Source organism: Pristiophorus japonicus, chromosome 11 (genome assembly GCF_044704955.1).
Source record: "Pristiophorus japonicus isolate sPriJap1 chromosome 11, sPriJap1.hap1, whole genome shotgun sequence".
Taxonomy (NCBI): domain Eukaryota; kingdom Metazoa; phylum Chordata; class Chondrichthyes; family Pristiophoridae; genus Pristiophorus; species Pristiophorus japonicus.
In genome coordinates this window covers 6243842-6262085 of record NC_091987.1, presented here as the reverse complement: position 1 = coordinate 6262085, position 18244 = coordinate 6243842, and the positions used below count along the sequence as shown (strand labels likewise).

Below are 18244 nucleotides of genomic sequence, written 5' to 3'. Positions count from 1 at the left end.
GAAGGCAAATGGCATGTTGGCCTTCATAGCGAGAGGATTTGTGTACAGGGCCTTGGTGAGGCCACACCTTGCATATTGTGTGCAGTTTTGGTCTCCTAATCTGAGGAAGGACATTCTTACTATTGAGGAAGTGCAGCGAAGGTTCACCAGACTGATTCCCGGGATGGCAGGACTGACATATGAAGAAAGACTGGATCAACTGGGCTTGTATTCACTGGAGTTCAGAAGAATGAGAGGGGATCTCATAGAAACGTTTAAAATTCTGACGGGTTTAGACAGGTTAGATGCAGGAAGAATGTTCCCAATGTTGGGGAAGTCCAGAACCAGGGGTCACAGTCTCAGGATAATGGGTAAGCCATTTAGGACCGAGATGAGGAGAAACTTCTTCACCCAGAGAGTGGTGAACCTGTGGAATTCTCTACCACAGAAAGTTGTTGAGGCCAGTTCGTTCTATTCAAAAGGGAGTTAGATGTGGAGCAAAGGGTATGGCGAGAAAGCAGGAATGGGGTACTGAAGTTGCATGATCAGCCATGATCATATTGAATGGTGGTGCAGGCTCGAAGGGCCGAATGGCCTACTCCTGCACCTATTTTCTATGTTTCTATGTGGATCATGTTAAATTACTTATTCCATGAAAACCAGAAATCTCGACTTGGGTTATTGTTCAAACAGGGTGTTTGTGCACAAGTTGCAGTACCTGTGGTAAGTGTGGAAATGAGTAGGATCTCAGGCCACAGCAATCCTTTGCTTTACTTGAGGTGGTTGTTTATACACACTGGAACAGAGTTGAGACTGTCCTGGCATTGCGTACACCCTTTGGTGCCAACGGTCTGGACTGGATTCACACTGTTGTTGGTTCAATGAGCAGGGTAGTTTGAAAGCCCCACGAGCCTCCCCTGTGGGATGCTTGAGTGATCCTTGTGCCTTTTAGAATGAGTAATTGAAACTGAAGGAGTAGCTTTGGGGGCGTTTTGATCGGAAATTGCAGTTTAATCTTAAATTTTGGTTTCAAAATAAATGAATGTTCCAGTACAAGGCCGCAAAATATAAGCTAGTAATAAATCCAATGTGGCATTCAGCAAAAACTTCTTTACTCAGAGAGTGTTGAGAATGTGGAACTCGCGACCACAAGGAATTAGAATTTAGACTTTAGAATCAAAAACACAATTTCTAAATTTGCAGATGGCACTAAATTGGGGAAATAGTCAATACTGAGGAGGACTGCAACAAACTACAAGAAGACATTAATAAACTTGAGAGTGGACATATAATTGGCAAATGAATTTCAACATCGATAAGTGTAAGATACCACATTTTGGTAAGAAAAATGAGGTCATATATTACTTAGAAAATAAAGATCTAATACACATCACACAGTACCGACGCAGGTTAATGGGGCCATAAAAAAATGTAGCCAAGCACAGATTGATTTCTAGAGGAATAAAATAGAAAAGTAGAGAAGTTATGCTGGACTTTTATCGAACCCTTGGTTAGACCACATTTGGAGTACTGTGTACAGTACCAATCGCCTTATTATAAAAAGGATATGGGGCACTGGAGATAATAAAATTTACACGGATGATCCCAAAACTGCGAGGTTATACATATCCGGAAAGGATGAACAGGTTGGGTATCTTTTCTCTTGAAAAGAGAATGCTGAGCGATGACCCAATAGAGTTTTTTTTTTAAAGTATATGAGGGAGAAAGGGATAGAAGGATATGTTGATGGGGTGTGATGAAGTAAGGTGGGAGGAGGCTTGGAGCAGAAACTTGTGTGGAGAATAAACACCGGCACAGACCAGTTGGGCTGAAAGGCCTGTTTCTGTGTTGTAAATTCTATGCAAAAAATAACCTGCACTATTGCTCAGAGTGATGTACTGTTTATAATGGGAGTGTTTTACTATGTAATGCGCAGTACATTATTCTGCTCAGGTGGACCTGTGTTTAAGCCATCCTGTGCCTTTAAGGCCACAGTCTACTGTAAGTAAAGACAGCCCAAGGTCAGTCAGACTTTGGTCTTTAGTGAAGAAAGATTGGAAGGTGCTTGTAAATTTTAGGGTCAGAAAAACACTTTTTTTAATGCTATAGAAACATAGAAAATAGTTGCAGGAGTAGGCCATTCAGCCCTTCTAGCCTGCACCGCCATTCAATGAGTTCATAGCTGAACATGCAACTTCAGTACCCCCTTCCTGCTTTCTCGCCATACCCCTTGATCCCCGAGTAGTAAGGACTTCATCTAACTCCCTTTTGAATATATTTAGTGAATTGGCCTCAACAACTTTCTGTGGTAGAGAATTCCACAGGTTCACCACTCTCTGGGTGAAGAAGTTTCTCCTCATCTCGGTCCTAAATGGCTTACCCCTTATCCTTAGACTGTGACCCCTGGTTCTGGACTTCCCCAACATTGGGAACATTCTTCCTGCATCTAACCTGTCTAAACCCATCAGAATTTTAAATGTTTCTATGAGGTCCCCTCTCATTCTTCTGAACTCCACTGAATACAAGCCCAGTTGATCCAGTCTTTCTTGATAGGTCAGTCCCACCATCCCGGGAATCAGTCTGGTGAACCTTCGCTGCACTCTCTCAATAGCAAGAATGTCCTTCCTCAAGCTAGGAGACCAAAACTGTACACAATACTCCAGGTGTGGCCTCACCAAGGCCCTGTACAACTGTAGCAACACCTCCCTGCCCCTGTACTCAAATCCCATCACTATGAAGGCCAACATGCCATTTGCTTTCTTAACCGCCTGCTGTACCTGCATGCCAACCTTCAATGACTGATGTACCATGACATCCAGGTCTCGCTGCACCTCCCCTTTTTTCTAATCTGTCACCATTCAGATAATAGTCTGTCTCTCTGTTTTTAACCACCAAAGTGGATAACCTCACATTTATCCACATTATACTTCATCTGCCATGCATTTGCCCATTCACCTAACCTATTCAAGTTACTCTGCAGCCTCATAGCATCCTCCTCGCAGCTCACACTGCCACCCAACTTAGTGTCATCCGCAAATTTGGAGATACTACATTTAATCCTCTCGTCCAAATCATTAATGTACAATGTAAACAGCTGGGGCCCCAGCACAGAACCTTGCGGTACCCCACTAGTCACTGCCTGCCATTCTGAAAAGTCCCCATTTACTCCTACTCTTTGCTTCCTGTCTGACAACCGGTTCTCAATCCACGTCAGCACACAACCCCCAATCCCATGTGCTTTAACTTTGCACATTAATCTCTTGTGTGGGACCTTGTCGAAAGCCTTCTGAAAGTCCAAATATACCACATCAACTGGTTCTCCCTTGTCCACTTTACTGGAAACATCCTCAAAAAATTCCAGAAGATTTGTCAAGCATGATTTCCCTTTCAAAATCCATGCTGACTTGGACCTATCATGTCACCATTTTCCAAATGCGCTGCTATGACATCCTTAATAATTGATTCCATCATTTTACCCACTACTGAGGTCAGGCTGACTGGTCTATAATTCCCTGTTTTCTCTCTCCCTCCTTTTTTAAAAAGTGGGGTTACATTGGCTACCCTCCACTCGATAGGAACTGATCCAGAGTCAATGGAATGTTGGAAAATGACTGTCAATGCATCCACTATTTCCAAGGCTACCTCCTTAAGTACTCTGGGATGCAGTCCATCAGGCCCTGGGGATTTATCAGCCTTCAATCCCATCAATTTCCCCAACACAATTTCCCAACTAATAAAGATTTCCCTCAGTTCCTCCTCCTTACTGGACCCTCTGACCCCTTTTATATCCGGAAGGTTGTTTGTGTCCTCCTTATTGAATACCGAACCAAAGTACTTGTTCAATTGGTCTGCCATTTCTTTGTTCCCTGTTATGACTTCCCCTGATTCTAACTGCAGGGGACCTACGTTTGTCTTTACTAACCTTTTTCTCTTTACATATCTATAGAAACTTTTGCAATCCGCCTTACTGTTCCCTGCAAGCTTCTTCTCGTACTCCATTTTCCCTGCCCTAATCAAACCCTTTGTCCTCCTCTGCTGAGTTCTAAATTTCTCCCAGTCCCCGGGTTCGCTGCTATTTCTGGCCAATTTGTATGCCACTTCCTTGGCTTTAATACTATCCCTGATTTCGCTTGATAGCCACGGTTGAGCCACCTTCCCTTTTTTTATTTTTACGCCAGACAGGTACAATTGTTGTAGTTCATCCATGCGGTCTCTAAATGTCTGCCATTGCCCATCCACAGTCAACCCCTTAAGTATCATTCGCCAATCTATCCTAGCCAATTCATGCCTCATACCTTCAAAGTTACCCTTCTTTAAGTTCTGGACCATGGTCTCTGAATTAACTGTTTCATTCTCCATCCAAATGCAGAATTCCACCATATTATGGTCACTCTTCCCCAAGGGGCCTCGCACAATGAGATTGCTAATTAATCCTCTCTCATTACACAACACCCAGTCTAAGATGGCTCCCCCCTAGTTGGTTCCTCGACATATTGGTCTAGAAAACCATCCCTTATGCACTCCAGGAAATCCTCCTCCATCGTATTGCTTCCAGTTTGGTTAGCCCAATCTATGTGCATATTAAAGTCACCCATTATAACTGCTGCACCTTTAATGCATGCACCCCTAATTTCCTGTTTGATGCCCTCCCCAACATCACTACTACTGTTTGGAGGTCTGTACACAACTCCCACTAATGTTTTTTGCCCTTTGGTGTTCTGCAGCTCTACCCATATAGATTCCACATCATCCAAGCTAATGTCTTTTCTAACTATTGCATTAATCTCCTCTTTAACCAGCAATGCTACCCCACCTCCTTTTCCTTTTATTCTATCCTTCCTGAATGTTGAATACCCCTGGATTTGAGTTCCCAGCCCTGATCATCCTGGAGCCACGTCTCCGTAATCCCAATCACATCATATTTGTTAACATCTATTTGCACAGTTAATTCATCCACCTTATTGCGGATACTCCTTGCATTAAGACACAAAGCCTTCAGGCTTGTTTTTTTAACACCCTTTGTCCTTTTAGAATTTTGCTGTACAGTGGCCCTTTTTGTTCTTTGCCTTGGGTTTCTCTGCCCTCCACTTTTACTCATCTCCTTTCTGTCTTTTGCTTTTGCCTCCTTTTTGTTTCCCTCTGTCTCCCTGCATTGGTTCCCATCCCCCTGCCATATTACTTTAACTCCTCCCCAACAGCACTAGCAAACACTCCCCCTAGGACATTGGTTCCGGTCCTGCCCAGGTGCAGACCGTCCGGTTTGAACTGGTCCCACCTCCCCCAGAACCGGTTGCAATGCCCCAGGAATTTGAATCCCTCCCTGCTGCACCACTGCTCAAGCCACATATTCATCTGCGCTATCCTGCAATTCCTACTCTGACTAGCACGTGGCACTGGTAGCAATCCCGAGATTACTACTTTTGAGGTCCTACTTTTTAATTTAGCTCCTAGCTCCTTAAATTCGTTTTGTAGGACCTCATCCCTTTTTTTTTACCTATGTAGTTGGTACCAATGTGCACCACGACAACTGGCTGTTCTCCCTCTCTTTTTAGAATGTCCTGCACCCGCTCCGAGACATCCTTGACCCTTGCACCAGGGAGGCAACATACCATCCTGGAGTCTCGGTTGCGGCCGCAGAAACACCTATCCCCCTTACAATCGAATCCCCTATCACTATCGCCACCCCACTCTTTTTCCTGCCCTCCTGTGCAGCAGAGCCAGCCACGGTGCCATGAACTTGGCTGCTGCTGCCCTCCCCTGATGAGTCATCCCCCCCCCCCCCCCCCAACAGCACTCGAAGCAGTGTATCTGTTTTTTAGGGGGATGACCACAGGGGACCCCTGCACTACCTTCCTTGCACTATTCTTCCTGCTGGTCTTCCATTCCCTATCTGGCTGTGGACCCTTCTCCTGCGGTAAGACCAACTCGCTACATGTGCTACTCACGTCATTCTCAGCATCGTGGATGCTCCAGAGTGAATCCACCCTCAGCTCCAACTCCGCAACGCGGACCGTCAGGAGCTGGAGGCGGATACACTTCCAGTACACGTAGTCATCAGGGACACCGGAAGTGTCCGAGATCCCACATGGTACAGGAGGAGCATATCACGTGACCGAGCTCTCCTGTCATGACTTAACGCTTAGATACACTTAAATTGACAACAACAATGTTAAAAGTTACTGACTGATATAAAAAAGAAAAACTTCTCACCAATCACCAGCCAATCACTTATCCCCTAGGCTGTGACGTCACCTCTGTTTCTTTCTACTTTGTTTTTGCCTTCTCCCTGTAGCTGCGCAAGTAACTCCTTTATAGGCCTCACTTTGAAGTGTGCCAGATATTGTCCATTTTTATAAGATAGTTGCTATGTTGTACTGCTGAAAGGAAAAGAGCTATTGGACCCTGTACATTGTAGTGTCCATAGACTGAACAAAGCCAGAACTTGCAGATCAGTGTATCATTTTGTGAGCTACACATTGCCACACACAGTATGAGTGAGGTGCTGTGCACCAACTGCCTGACGCTTTTCTCTTAAACTTCATGTTTTCTTTTCAGCTGTCCAAATAATTCCTGCAACCGTACAGCCAGCGACTCCCACCACCATTAAAGTCTTCACTGGAACGCCCAAGACTGCCAAAGTCCCCCGTGCTCCTCGGATCTCTGGTGAAGACAGAAGCTCACCTGGGAATAGGACGGGTAAGGAATGATTAGTGCGTGAGTGGGTTTTAATGTTGCGATGATAATGATGATCCTTGAGCAATGTAAGGTTACTACAGGCCCTCAAGTCTGTTCCACCATTCAGTTTAATCATGGCCGCCTTTTCTCCATATCCCTTGATGCTCTTACCTAACAACATCTATCGGTCTTGAAAATTTCAATTGACCCAGTATCCCTAGACTTTTAGGGTGGGAATTCCAAATTCCCGCTGCCCTTTGTGTGGAAAAATGCTTCCTGAATCATGTCTCTCTAAGATTGTTAGTCTTGATTTCCCCCCCCCTCCCCACCAGAGGAAATGATTTATCTGTATCTACTCTTATTGAATCCCTTTATCATTTTAAACACCTTGATTAGATCACCCCGCAACCATCTAAGCTCAAGGAAATGCAAAGCAAACTTACGCAACTTTTCCTCAAAATGTAACCCTTTAAACCCCCGTATCATTCTGGTTAATCTGTGCTGTACCCTTTTCACGACCAATCTTTCTTGAAAAGGCTATTTTGAATTCCAACTGGCCGTGAGATGATGGCCAACATTCCATTAGCTTTGTACCTGTGCACTAGAGTTTGGTGATTTGTGTACTTTGCCACCTAAAACCCCCTCTCGCCATTAAAAAAAAATGACATTCCCAAACATTGAACTCCATCTGCCACAGTTTGGCCCACTCATTTAGTCTATCTAGGTCCGTTTGCAGCTTTGTGCTCCCAAGCACACAACTTGTTGTGCATTCTGACTTCGTGTCACTTGCAAACTTGGATATACAGGTCTCTGTTCCTTCATCCAAGCCATTAATAAATCTGCTGAAAAGATGAGGCCCCAGTACAGATCCTTGGTGAACATCACTTTTCACTTCCCGCTAATCGGTGAACAAACCCTTTATCCCTACATCCCAACCAATTACTGATCCATGTCACGAGGTTACCTCCAATTCCATGCACTCCTGTTTTTGCTAATCTAATGTGACAAACTGACATGCCAATTTGTGAAGAGACGAGATGATGTAACACAGGACTGTCCACCTAGGGTAGCATGCAGCCACATGACCTGGAAATCTTGTGCTTGTCATAGAGTAATAGAAATTTACGGCACAGAAGGAGGCCATTCAGCCCATCATGTCTGTGCATGTACTTTATTATTTGTCCGTTCTGCCTGTATGAATTTCTAGTGCCTGGAGTTTTGGGAAAGGGCTGTTCTTAGCAATGGTGCCTTAATGGTGAATGAATTAGTAATCAGATTTTTTGGTGACAGCAGAAGCTTGGGGTTTATGCAAATTTATAGGAGCATGGATTGAAACTTTACACATGGACCACCAAGGTTCCACCCATCTGTGGCCCACATGAATACAAGCTTGGGCTTCCCCCCGCAAGATAACTCGATAGTTGGGAACAGGGTTAAATGATTGCTTTTGAATGTAGCAGAGTTGCAGCCCCAGAGAGCTGTGAAAAGAACGCTGATTTTACCTATTGTTTTCTTTCTCTGTCCCCTCTGCTGAAAGAGCTGACACTTGTTGGCTGCTGCTTTGCCCAAGTGGCCATGCTTCACTATTGGTCTAGGGAGTGGTTGTTGGGAGGTTATCCTGCCCTGGGGGTGGGTGGAGGAGCAGGGCACCTAGTGCTGTTCCTGATCGAACACTCGTGCACGAGCCCACTGCCGCAGCAATCACTGGATCAACCTTAGTTTATCTATTTCCTCCCTCTAATCCAAGGTGCTACGGTCAATTGTAGTATCCTAACTGTGGGCCATCCAAGAGTAAGAACTCAACACAGACTGCCAATTGAACCTTGGATCTCCTGGTCAGAATGACTCCGTTCCACACCACGTGATGTATTTGCCCAAATGTTGAAAAAGTTACATTTCAACAAAGAGTTTAAAAATAATCCTCTTCAGCTTGGTGTGACGGTGGATTAGCCTATTGGCATTCTTGGGGGGGTGGAGACACTTCCTTGGAGGCAGACACACCGTGGGGTTCTCTTGCAAAGCCCCGATGATGCTCTTGAGTGGCATTGGCAAAGATCTGGCAACTTCCATCTGTTTCTCTCCCCCACCATCTCCACCCATTTTTTAAAAAGAAAATCGCATGGCCAGGTTCCTCCTAGCCCATGGGTATTTATGTAAACATTGAATTCATTATGCACGAATGATCCATCCAAATAATCCGGGGCATGAAATTTGCAAGGTGTGTGCTATCACTGACCCCTACGGCAGATGCAACCCATGTAATTTTATAAAATATTTGAATGTTCATCTGAAATTGTATGCCAATACATTGGGATTTCTCTGATGACTCTGCCTGTAATTTCTGAAAAAATCTCCTTGGTTTGATATGAGGGCCTGGATTGGAACAATTCCGACGTGCTATTGGGTGGACACTGCGGTTCAAGGAGGATGGTCTGTTTTTGTTTATACTACGGCTTGCAGAGATGAACCCTCCCCCCCCCACCACTCCATATTGGGTCAAAATTGTCTGATTACTGCCTCTGCCTGTGTTTGCGTATTGGCTGACCCATCAGGGCCTGTGCTCCGTCTGCCTCCTCAGGTGGTCGTAAAAGATTTCGAAGAAGAGCAGGGGAGTTCTTCCCGGTGTCGTAGACCAATATTTATCCTTCAACCCAGTACCACTAAAGTAGATTACCTGGTCATTATCACATTGCTGTTTGTGGGAACTTGTGTGCAATTGGCTGCTGCATATGTCCTACATTACAACAGTGACTACACTTCAAAAGCTACTTCATTGGCTGTAAAGTGCTTTGGGGACGTCCTGTGGCTGTGAAAGGCGCTATATATATATATATATATATGCAGGTTCTTTTTTTTTTAAGTGAAGAAGAGCAGGGGGTTCTCTTGGTGACATGGCCAACACTCGTCTCTCGCCCAACATCGCCAAAAATAGATTATTCATTTCATTGCTGTGCAAAATGGCTGCCCATTTAGTCTAGATAAAATGATTGCAGCATAAAAGTAATTCTTTCTTGTATGAAATGCTTTGGGATGTGATGAGATGCTGAAAAAGGCATGTAGTGATGGTGGTATTTGACTAGTGGCCCAGAGATGGCGAGTTCGAATCTCTCCATAGCAATCTATGAAATTGAAATCAATAAATTTGACAATTTACGGGCAAAGACCAAAGAAATGACCACGAAATGCTTTTGAGGAAGGGAACTTGCAGTGCGCGTGACTCCAGTCCACATTACGCAGTTGGCTCTTAATGCCCTCCGGCTGTTAGTTGTCCATGTTCGAAGACCAATTAGATCAATCTTTTTTTTTAAAAAAAATGAAAAAAAATACTCAACTGATTTATACTGTGTATATAACGCTGATCCAGAAATGTGTGTGAAAAGGAGTTGTACACTGTGCCTTCAGGTAACAACGGGCAGATCCAACTCTGGCAATTCCTGCTCGAGCTTCTGACGGACAAAGACGCACGAGACTGCATTTCGTGGGTTGGAGACGAAGGAGAGTTCAAGCTGAACCAGCCCGAGCTGGTAGCCCAGAAGTGGGGTCAACGGAAAAACAAGCCCACCATGAACTACGAGAAGCTAAGCCGGGCCCTGAGGTCAGTGAGCCGAGCCGTACCATTGCAAAGCAACGTCGCCCCCGCTGTTTAGTGTTGATTCCGTTGTGCCGCGTGTTCTGACGGATGGCATTGTGTGTGTTTTCAGATAGTTTAACAACGGTTTAGTGTAACTGTAAGTCCGTGACCGTCTAAGATTCACTGAGGTGCCACCGTTTCCTGGATGTGACTGGTGTACTTAGCCCAACACATCAGCGATCCAAACTACGGGCATCTACTAAACATACTTTTTCTTCCCTCCTCCCCGCTGACTTGTGGTTTCACATTCGCCATCCAGTGCCTTGCCCAAGTGGCAGTTCATCACACGTGAGCCCACACAGTGAATGGCAGCCAGCTGCCCCGTCTTGGTTGGCATTATAGCCAAGCTTGATTCTGCCCTTAGTTGCCAGCCACACACGCGCACCCTCGTTCCAGCAGGGATCATTGGATTTGGAACAGAAACCCTGGCATCTTTTATTTTTCTCTTTTTTTTTCTGCCTCCTGCCACCCCCTCCCAAGGGTGCTGAGGCCAGTTATCAGCACTTGTGACTGAGAACTTTTATGAAACTGAAAGGGGGGTGGGGGGAGGTGAAAACACTTCATCTTTGGGTGCCCATGGGCCATTTCCGAGCCAGTTTTCTGACCATTTACCTCTCAACCCTCCCCATACTTTTTCTGTTGTGCTTCTCTGGTGAGTTCTGTTCTTGCTTGGGATCATTTTTCTTTCTCTGTATCTTGGACTCTCCATATAGCTGTCTGGCGCTCGCGCGTGCGCGCTCTGTCTCTCTCTCATTTTCCCCTACCCTCCCCCCCACCATCCTCCTCCGGGTTTATTTCCATGACCCTCGCAGCTCTTTTGTCTGTTGACTCTTGACTGTGTCCATTGATGAATGTTATTTGGTCCTCCTTCACAAGGGGAAGTGTTCAAAGTGGAAATTCTTGTAAATATCTGGACCAGGTTAAAAAAATAGTCTAGAAAGACTTATCCTAGTGTTTGTCTTTACATTTTAGAATTTTAATCCCCTTCAAACATTTGTACATGAAATATTGTCCCGTGCAGGTGGATTTGGGTTCTAGTTCCTGCTTCCTGTTATGGCTTTATGGGGTTTTACTATCCTTGTTAAAGTTAGAAGTAATGGCTGAGGAGAAGGGGGTGGAGGGTGGTAGAAATACTCATGTCTTCTCAACAAAGATTTTACACAGGCTGTATTGCACCTAATAGGAGCTACAAGAAAAGGACATGCTTGCATACCGAGGACAGGTGAGAGGAGAGAGGGTCGATGAGCTCTTCATATGGAACAGACAGGAGAGAGAATAGGGTGGGGGTGGGTGTGGGAGATGGAGCTAGTGAGAGAGGGGCTGCGATTTAACGTTTGTTTCAGTTTAGTGTACGGGGAAAGGATCATCCAGTAATTTTACAATCTTGACCAGTTGGCCTTTTCAGGAAGAGGGGTGACTCCTGGGTGATTCAGATACTGATGCTGTGAAGTGGTGCCTTTCAGCTCATCGGCCCCATTGCAGTCACCACAGTCCTCATGTCACACTTAGCATGACTCACTGAATCGGCAATCAAACCTGTGTTTGTCCAAGGTGTGTGACTCTGCGGAAGAGCACAAACATTCAATGCTCGTACCCAGAGGAGGAGGGGAGGGGGTGATTGGGGAAAGTCTAGGCGATTGGTTTTGTGGAGAGAGAATTGAGACTTGCCGCCCCTGCCCTGACCCTCCCAGCTGCTGCCGGACTTGGAACCAGTTAGTTTAGAGCAGCTGTGGTGGAGATTTGGTGATGGTTTCACCCAGGAAATAATATGCCTGGTTTCTTCTATTCCAAGAACCTCCCTGTAAAGGCTATAGTGCAGAATCAAGCTGAAGACGACTATATAATGGGAGACAGAAAATGCTGGAAATACTCAGCAGGCCAGGCAGCATCTGAGGAACAGGGTTAACGTTTCAGGTCGATGACCCTTTGTCAGAACTGGAAACGGTTGGAGATGTAACGGATTTTAAACAAGTGCAGGGGCGGGGAAAAGGGAGGAAAGAGCAGAAGGGAAGTTCTGTGATAGGATGGAAGGCAAGAATTGGGGAGACTAAATCCAGATTGGGTGAGCGTTTTGCAGAACACCTCCGTTCAGTCCGTAAGCATGACCGTGAGCTTCCGGTCGCCTGTCACTTTAATTTCCCCCTCCACTCCACTCCGACCTCTGTCCTCTGCCTCCTGCCCTGTTCTAACGAAGCTCAACGTAAACTCGAGGAACAGCACCTCATCTTTCGATCAGGCACTTTACAGCCTTCTGGACTCAACATCGAGTTCAACAATTTCCGACTATAACCTCTGCCCCTATTTTTCACACGGTAGCTTTGATGCTGCTATTCCCATTTACACCTCCTCTAGACCCATCGTTTGTTTCTTTACTTGTCCCATTACCATCTCCTTTTGCCTTGCACCATCGTCCCTGTTGTCTCTCTAATCTCTCCTGCCTTCCACCCGATCACAGACCTTCCCTTTCGTCCTTTCCTCCCTTCCCCCTTTCCCTACCTCTGCAAAACCTGTTGCATTTCTAACTTTTTCCAGTTCTGACAAAAGGTCATCGACCTGAAACGTTAACTATTTCTCTCTCCTGACCAGATATTTCCAGCATTCTTCTGGTTCCATTTCAGATTTCCAGCATCCGCAGTAGCTTCTGTATATAAAGGGGGGAAGTGGCTGGCAGATGACATTCAGCTTTGCTTCAATAAGCTTTGGCAGACGTCAGTAGGAAGGAAAGGCCCCGAGTGTGGGGCAGTTGTTTTTCTGGTGCGACGGGGTGTGCGTGTGCAGTGTTTGATTTCTGGTCCCCCTTTCTTGCCCAGGTATTATTACGATGGCGACATGATCTGCAAGGTCCAGGGGAAGAGATTCGTCTACAAGTTTGTGTGCGACTTGAAGACGCTGATTGGCTACAGCGCGGCGGAGCTTAACCGCCTGGTCACCGAGTGCGAACAGAAGAAACTGGCCAAGATGCAAATCCACGGCATGTCCGGGCAGCCCGTCACCACGGTAACGCTGGCTGCAGCCTCCCTGCAGTCAGAGAAAGACAGTTGAAGGAATCCCGCCTGAGGCCTGAAGCTTGGTGTGCGCGGGGCGCCCTTCTTCCTTCCCCACCCTAACCCCCTTCCCCCCCCCCCCCCCCCCCCCCCCCCCCCCCACAATTTTGAACGGCGCCTGTCCTCCGGTTTCCTGGTCGGATCGAACGGCTTCTTCCTCCTTCCGCTTTCTGGGACTGTACAGTGTAAAGGTCATGAGCTGCCTCGGAGGGAGACCAAAGCTGGGGCTCTCTGTCCCACTGTCTAAATGTACACTGCATCCGCAGTGCAAAATGGAGCGAGCTTCAACAGCAGACTTCATGGTATATCAAAAAAAAAGTGTACCTGCTTCACCTTATTCTATCAAATTTTTTGTGTTATTTTTGCAGATATTTTTACCCTTATGTGAATTTTGAATAAAAAAGGTATACTCCATTCTCCACACGTGTGATTCATGTCCCTGCACTTATAAAGCGGTTTTGTCGATATTCTGAATGGTCACTCCGAACCCTTCCCAGCTCAATATTTCTTCATTCTCCCGAAGGCAGGTGTTGGAAGTGTGGCCGTACCGGGCAGCCTTTTAGTAAAGATTCCCTGGCCCGTACTTCTCTCACACAGCTTGTACAGGTCACAGCTGGGGGTCAGAAGGTTGGGGGCTTCAGCCCACTCCGTGACTTGAGAATTTGATTTAGGTTCACCCGTCATTGCAGTGTCACACTGTCGAAGCTCCCGTGGTCCAATAAGGTGGTGACCAGGACAACTTGATGTTACGTAGGAGATACATCCCCCACGTAATCCAACCGAACCAAGCAAGGAAACATTGGGAGGGGTGACTATAACCTTGGTCCAAGAGGTAGAAACTTTAAAAAAAAATCGGTGCAGGAGCAGGCCATTCGGGCCTTCGAGCCTGCACCGCCATTCAATATGATCATGGCTGATCATACAACTTCAGTACCCCACTCCCGCTTTCACTCCATACCCTCTGATCCCCTTAGCTGTAAGGGCCACATCTAACTCCCTCTTGAATATATCCAACGAACTGGACTCCCAACAACTTTCTGTGGTAGAGAATTCCACAGGTTCACAATTCTCTGGGTGAAAAAGTTTCTCCTTGTCTCGGTCCTAAATGGCTTACCCCTTATCCTTAGACTGTGACCCCTGGTTCTGGACTTCCCCAACATTGGGAACATTCTTCCTGCATCTAACATGTCCAGTCCTATCATCATTTTATATGTTTCTATGAGAGTCCTCTCTCATTCTTCTAAATTCCAGTGAGTGTAAGTCTAGCCGATCCAGCCTTTCTTCATATATCAATCCTGCCATCCCGGGAATCAGTCTGGTGAACCTTTGCTGCACTCAATAGCAAGAGCATCCTTCCTCAGATTAGAAGACCAAAACTGTACACAATATTTAAGGTGTGGCCTCACCAAGGCCATGTACAACTGCCGTAATACCTCCCTGCTCCTAGCTATGAAGGCCAACATGCCATTTACTTTCTTCACTGCCTGCTGTACCTGCATGCCAACCTTCAATGACTGATGTACCATGACACCCAGATCTCATTGCACCTCCCTTTTACTAATCTGTCACCATTCAGATAATATTCTGCCTTCCTGTTTTTGCCACCAAAGTGGATAACCTCATTTATCCACATTATACTGCATCTGCCATGCATTTGCACATTCACTTAACCTGTCCAAGTCACCCTGCAGCCTCTTGGTATCCTCCTCCCAGCTCACACTGCCACCTGGCTTAGTGTTTTCTGCAAACTTGGGAGATATATTCAATTCCTTCATCTGAATCATGAATCTATATTGTAAATAGCTGGGGTCCCAGCCCTGAACTTTGCGGTACCCCACTAATCACTGCCTGCCATTCTGAAAAGGACCTGTTATTCCCACTCTTTGCTTCCTGTCTGTGAACCAGTTCTCTATCCACGTCATTGCCCCCAATACCATGTGCTTTAATTTTGCACTCTAATCTCTTGTGTGGGACCTTGTCAAAAGCCTTTTGAAAGTACAACTACACCACATCCACTGGTTCTCCCTCATTCATTCTACTAGTTACATCCTCAAAAAATTCTGGAAGATTTGTCGAGCATGATTTCCCTTTCATAAATCCATGCTGACTTGGACCGATCCTGTCACTGCTTTCCAAATGTGCTGCTATTTCATCTTTAATAATTGATTCCAGCATTTTCCCTACCACCAATGTCATACTAACCGGTCTATAATTCCCTGTTTTCTCTCTCCCTTTTTTTTTAAAATGGGGTTACGTTAGCTACCCTCCAATCCATAGGTACTGATTCAGAGTCCATGGAATTTTGGAAAATGATGATCAATGCATCTACTATTTTGAGGGCCACTTCCTTAAGTACTCTGAGATGCAGACTATCAGGCCCTGGGGATTTATCAGCCTTCAGTCCTATCAGTTTCCCTAACACCATTTCCTGACTAATATGGATTTTCATTAGTTCCTCCTTCTCGCTAGACCCTCTGTCTCCTAGTATTTTCAGGAAATTATTCATGTCTTCCTTGGTAAAGACAGAACCAAAGTATTTTCAATTGGTCTGCCATTTCCTTGTTCCCCATTATAAATTCACCTGATTCTGACTGCAAGGGACCTACATTAGTCTTCACTAATCTTTTTCTCTTCACAAATCTGTAGAAGCTTTTGCAGTCAGTTTTTATGTTCCTTGTAAACTTACTCTCATACTCTCTTTTCCCCCTCCTAATTAAACCCTTAGTCCTCCTCTGCTGAATTCTAAATTTCTCCCAGTCCTCAGGTTTGCTGCTTTTTGTAGCCAATTTATATGCCTCTTCCTTGGATTTAACACTATCCCTAATTTCCCTTGTTAGCCACGGTTGAACCATCTTCCCTATTTTATTTTTACTCCAGACAGGGATGGACAATAGTTGTAATTCATCCATGTGATCCTTAAATGTGTGCCATTTAAGGAGGGTCTTGGAAAGAAAAGAAAGACTTGGATTATAAGAACATAAGAAATAGGAGCAGGAGTAGGCCATTTGGCTCCTCGAGCCTGCTCCGCCATTCAATACAATCATGGCTCATCTGATCATGGACTCGGGTCCACTTCTCCGCCCACTCCTCATAACCCTTTACTCCCTTATCGCTCAAATATCTGTCTATCTCCGCCTTAAATATATTCAATGACCCAGCCTCCACAGCCCTCTGGGGCGGAAAATTCCATAGATTTACAACCCTCTGAGAGAAGAAATTTCTCCTCCGTTTTAAATGGGCAGCCCCTTATTCTGAGACTATGTCCTCTAGTTTTAGTTTCCATATGAGTGGAAATAATCCTCTCTGCATTACCTTGTCGAATCCCCTCATTATCTTATATGTTTCAATAAGATCTCTTCTCCTTCTGAACTCCAATGTGTATAGGCCCAACCTACCAAGCCTTTCCTCATAAGTCATCCCCTTCATATCCGGAATCAACCTAGTGAGTCTTCTCTGAACAGCCTCCAATGCAAGTATATCCTTCCTTAAATACGGAGCCATAAACTGTACGCAGTACTCCAGGTGTGGCCTCACCAATACCCTGTACAGTTGTAGCAGGACTGTATAGATTATAAAGCACCTTTCACGACCATCTTTGTAGCCAATGAAGTACATTTGGAGTGTAGTCACTTGAAAGGGAGGGAGTGGGGTTAGTGCACGAGGCTAGAATTGGGAATACAAAATTCTCTGGACAGGGCTTCGAGATTGGGAGGGTTACAGTTGTGAAAGGATTTGAACATGAAGAGAATTGGAAGCACTGGGGGACTGCAATATTTGCAGAACAGCAAGCATAGGTGATGGGCGAGTGGCATATGTTGAGTTAGGAAACGCACAGCAGAGCTTCGGATGAGCTGAAAATGGTGGCGGGTGTGACACCGGCCAGGAGACCATTGGACTGGCCAAAATCAAAAGACTTGCATTTATATAGCGCCTTCCACGACCACTGGATGTCCCAAAGTGCTTTACAGCCAATGAAGTACTTTTTGAAGTGTAGTCAATGTTAAAATGTAGGAAACGCGACAGCCAATTTGCGCACAGCAAGCTCCCACAAACAACAACGTGGTAATGGCTAGATAATCTGTTTTTAGTGATGTTGATTGAGGGCTAAATGTTAGCCAGGACCCCGGGGAGAACCCCTGCTTTTCTTCAATATAGTGCCATGTGATCTTTTACGTCCATCTGAGAGGGCAGACGGGGCCTCAGTTTAATATTTCATTCGAAAGATGGCACCTCCGGCAGTGCAGCACTCCCTCAGCACTGCACTGGAGTGTCAGCGTAGATTTTTGTGCTCAGATCTCTGGAGCCACTTGAACCCATAGCCTTCTGAGGGTGCTGTCCACTGAGCCATGGCTGGTCAACTTTGGTTAAACTAGTATGCCTATTCCGATGATTCAGATGGATTCATAGTCCAATAGCGCTGTTTGTAAAAGAGTGGCTTCTCCGCCCTTGACCAACACGAGTAAAAGCAGATTACCTGATGATTCATTTGATTGCTTTTTGCAGGATCTTAATATGTACGATGTGTTGCCATGCTTGACTAGGGGATATTGCAATACATCGAATGATTGGGTAATGCATTGAATGTGAAGTTCATTTGAGATGTCTGAGACTTAAGGTGCTATATAGATGCTCTTTTTGCCATGTGTAGGCTATTCATCTGAGTGGGGACACCAGCAAAGATCACTGGATAATGATCAGGCACAGGAGCCCTGGCAGAGTTGATGGTACTATTAGCATGACTTACAGGAGCTGTGCAAGAAGATACCAAGGATTATTCTCCCTACTCTCCTATGGGAATCTGCCCTCTTGTTTAGTACCTTCTGTGAGCTGAACCTGATCTGACACTGCATCAATCTCGAGAGCGGTATATAACGTGTTGTAAGCGGTAACATGCCCCCACACCCCACTGCCGACT

General features: G+C 45.5%; 1 protein-coding gene across 3 annotated transcripts in view; it reads left to right on the top strand.

Annotated features, from left to right (window-relative positions):
* The window catches only part of gabpa (GA binding protein transcription factor subunit alpha), a 46037-nt gene extending 32294 nt beyond the window's left edge, over nucleotides 1–13743 (top strand). For all 3 annotated transcript variants that reach the window (XM_070893223.1, XM_070893221.1, XM_070893222.1), the window contains exons 9-11: nucleotides 6535–6675; nucleotides 10057–10249; nucleotides 13096–13743. In XM_070893223.1, coding sequence (XP_070749324.1) covers nucleotides 6535–6675; nucleotides 10057–10249; nucleotides 13096–13327 — 566 coding nt within the window. In that variant the 3' untranslated portion in view covers nucleotides 13328–13743. The remainder of the gene's footprint in view (nucleotides 1–6534; nucleotides 6676–10056; nucleotides 10250–13095) is intronic.
* The last annotated feature ends 4501 nt before the right edge of the window (nucleotides 13744–18244 follow it).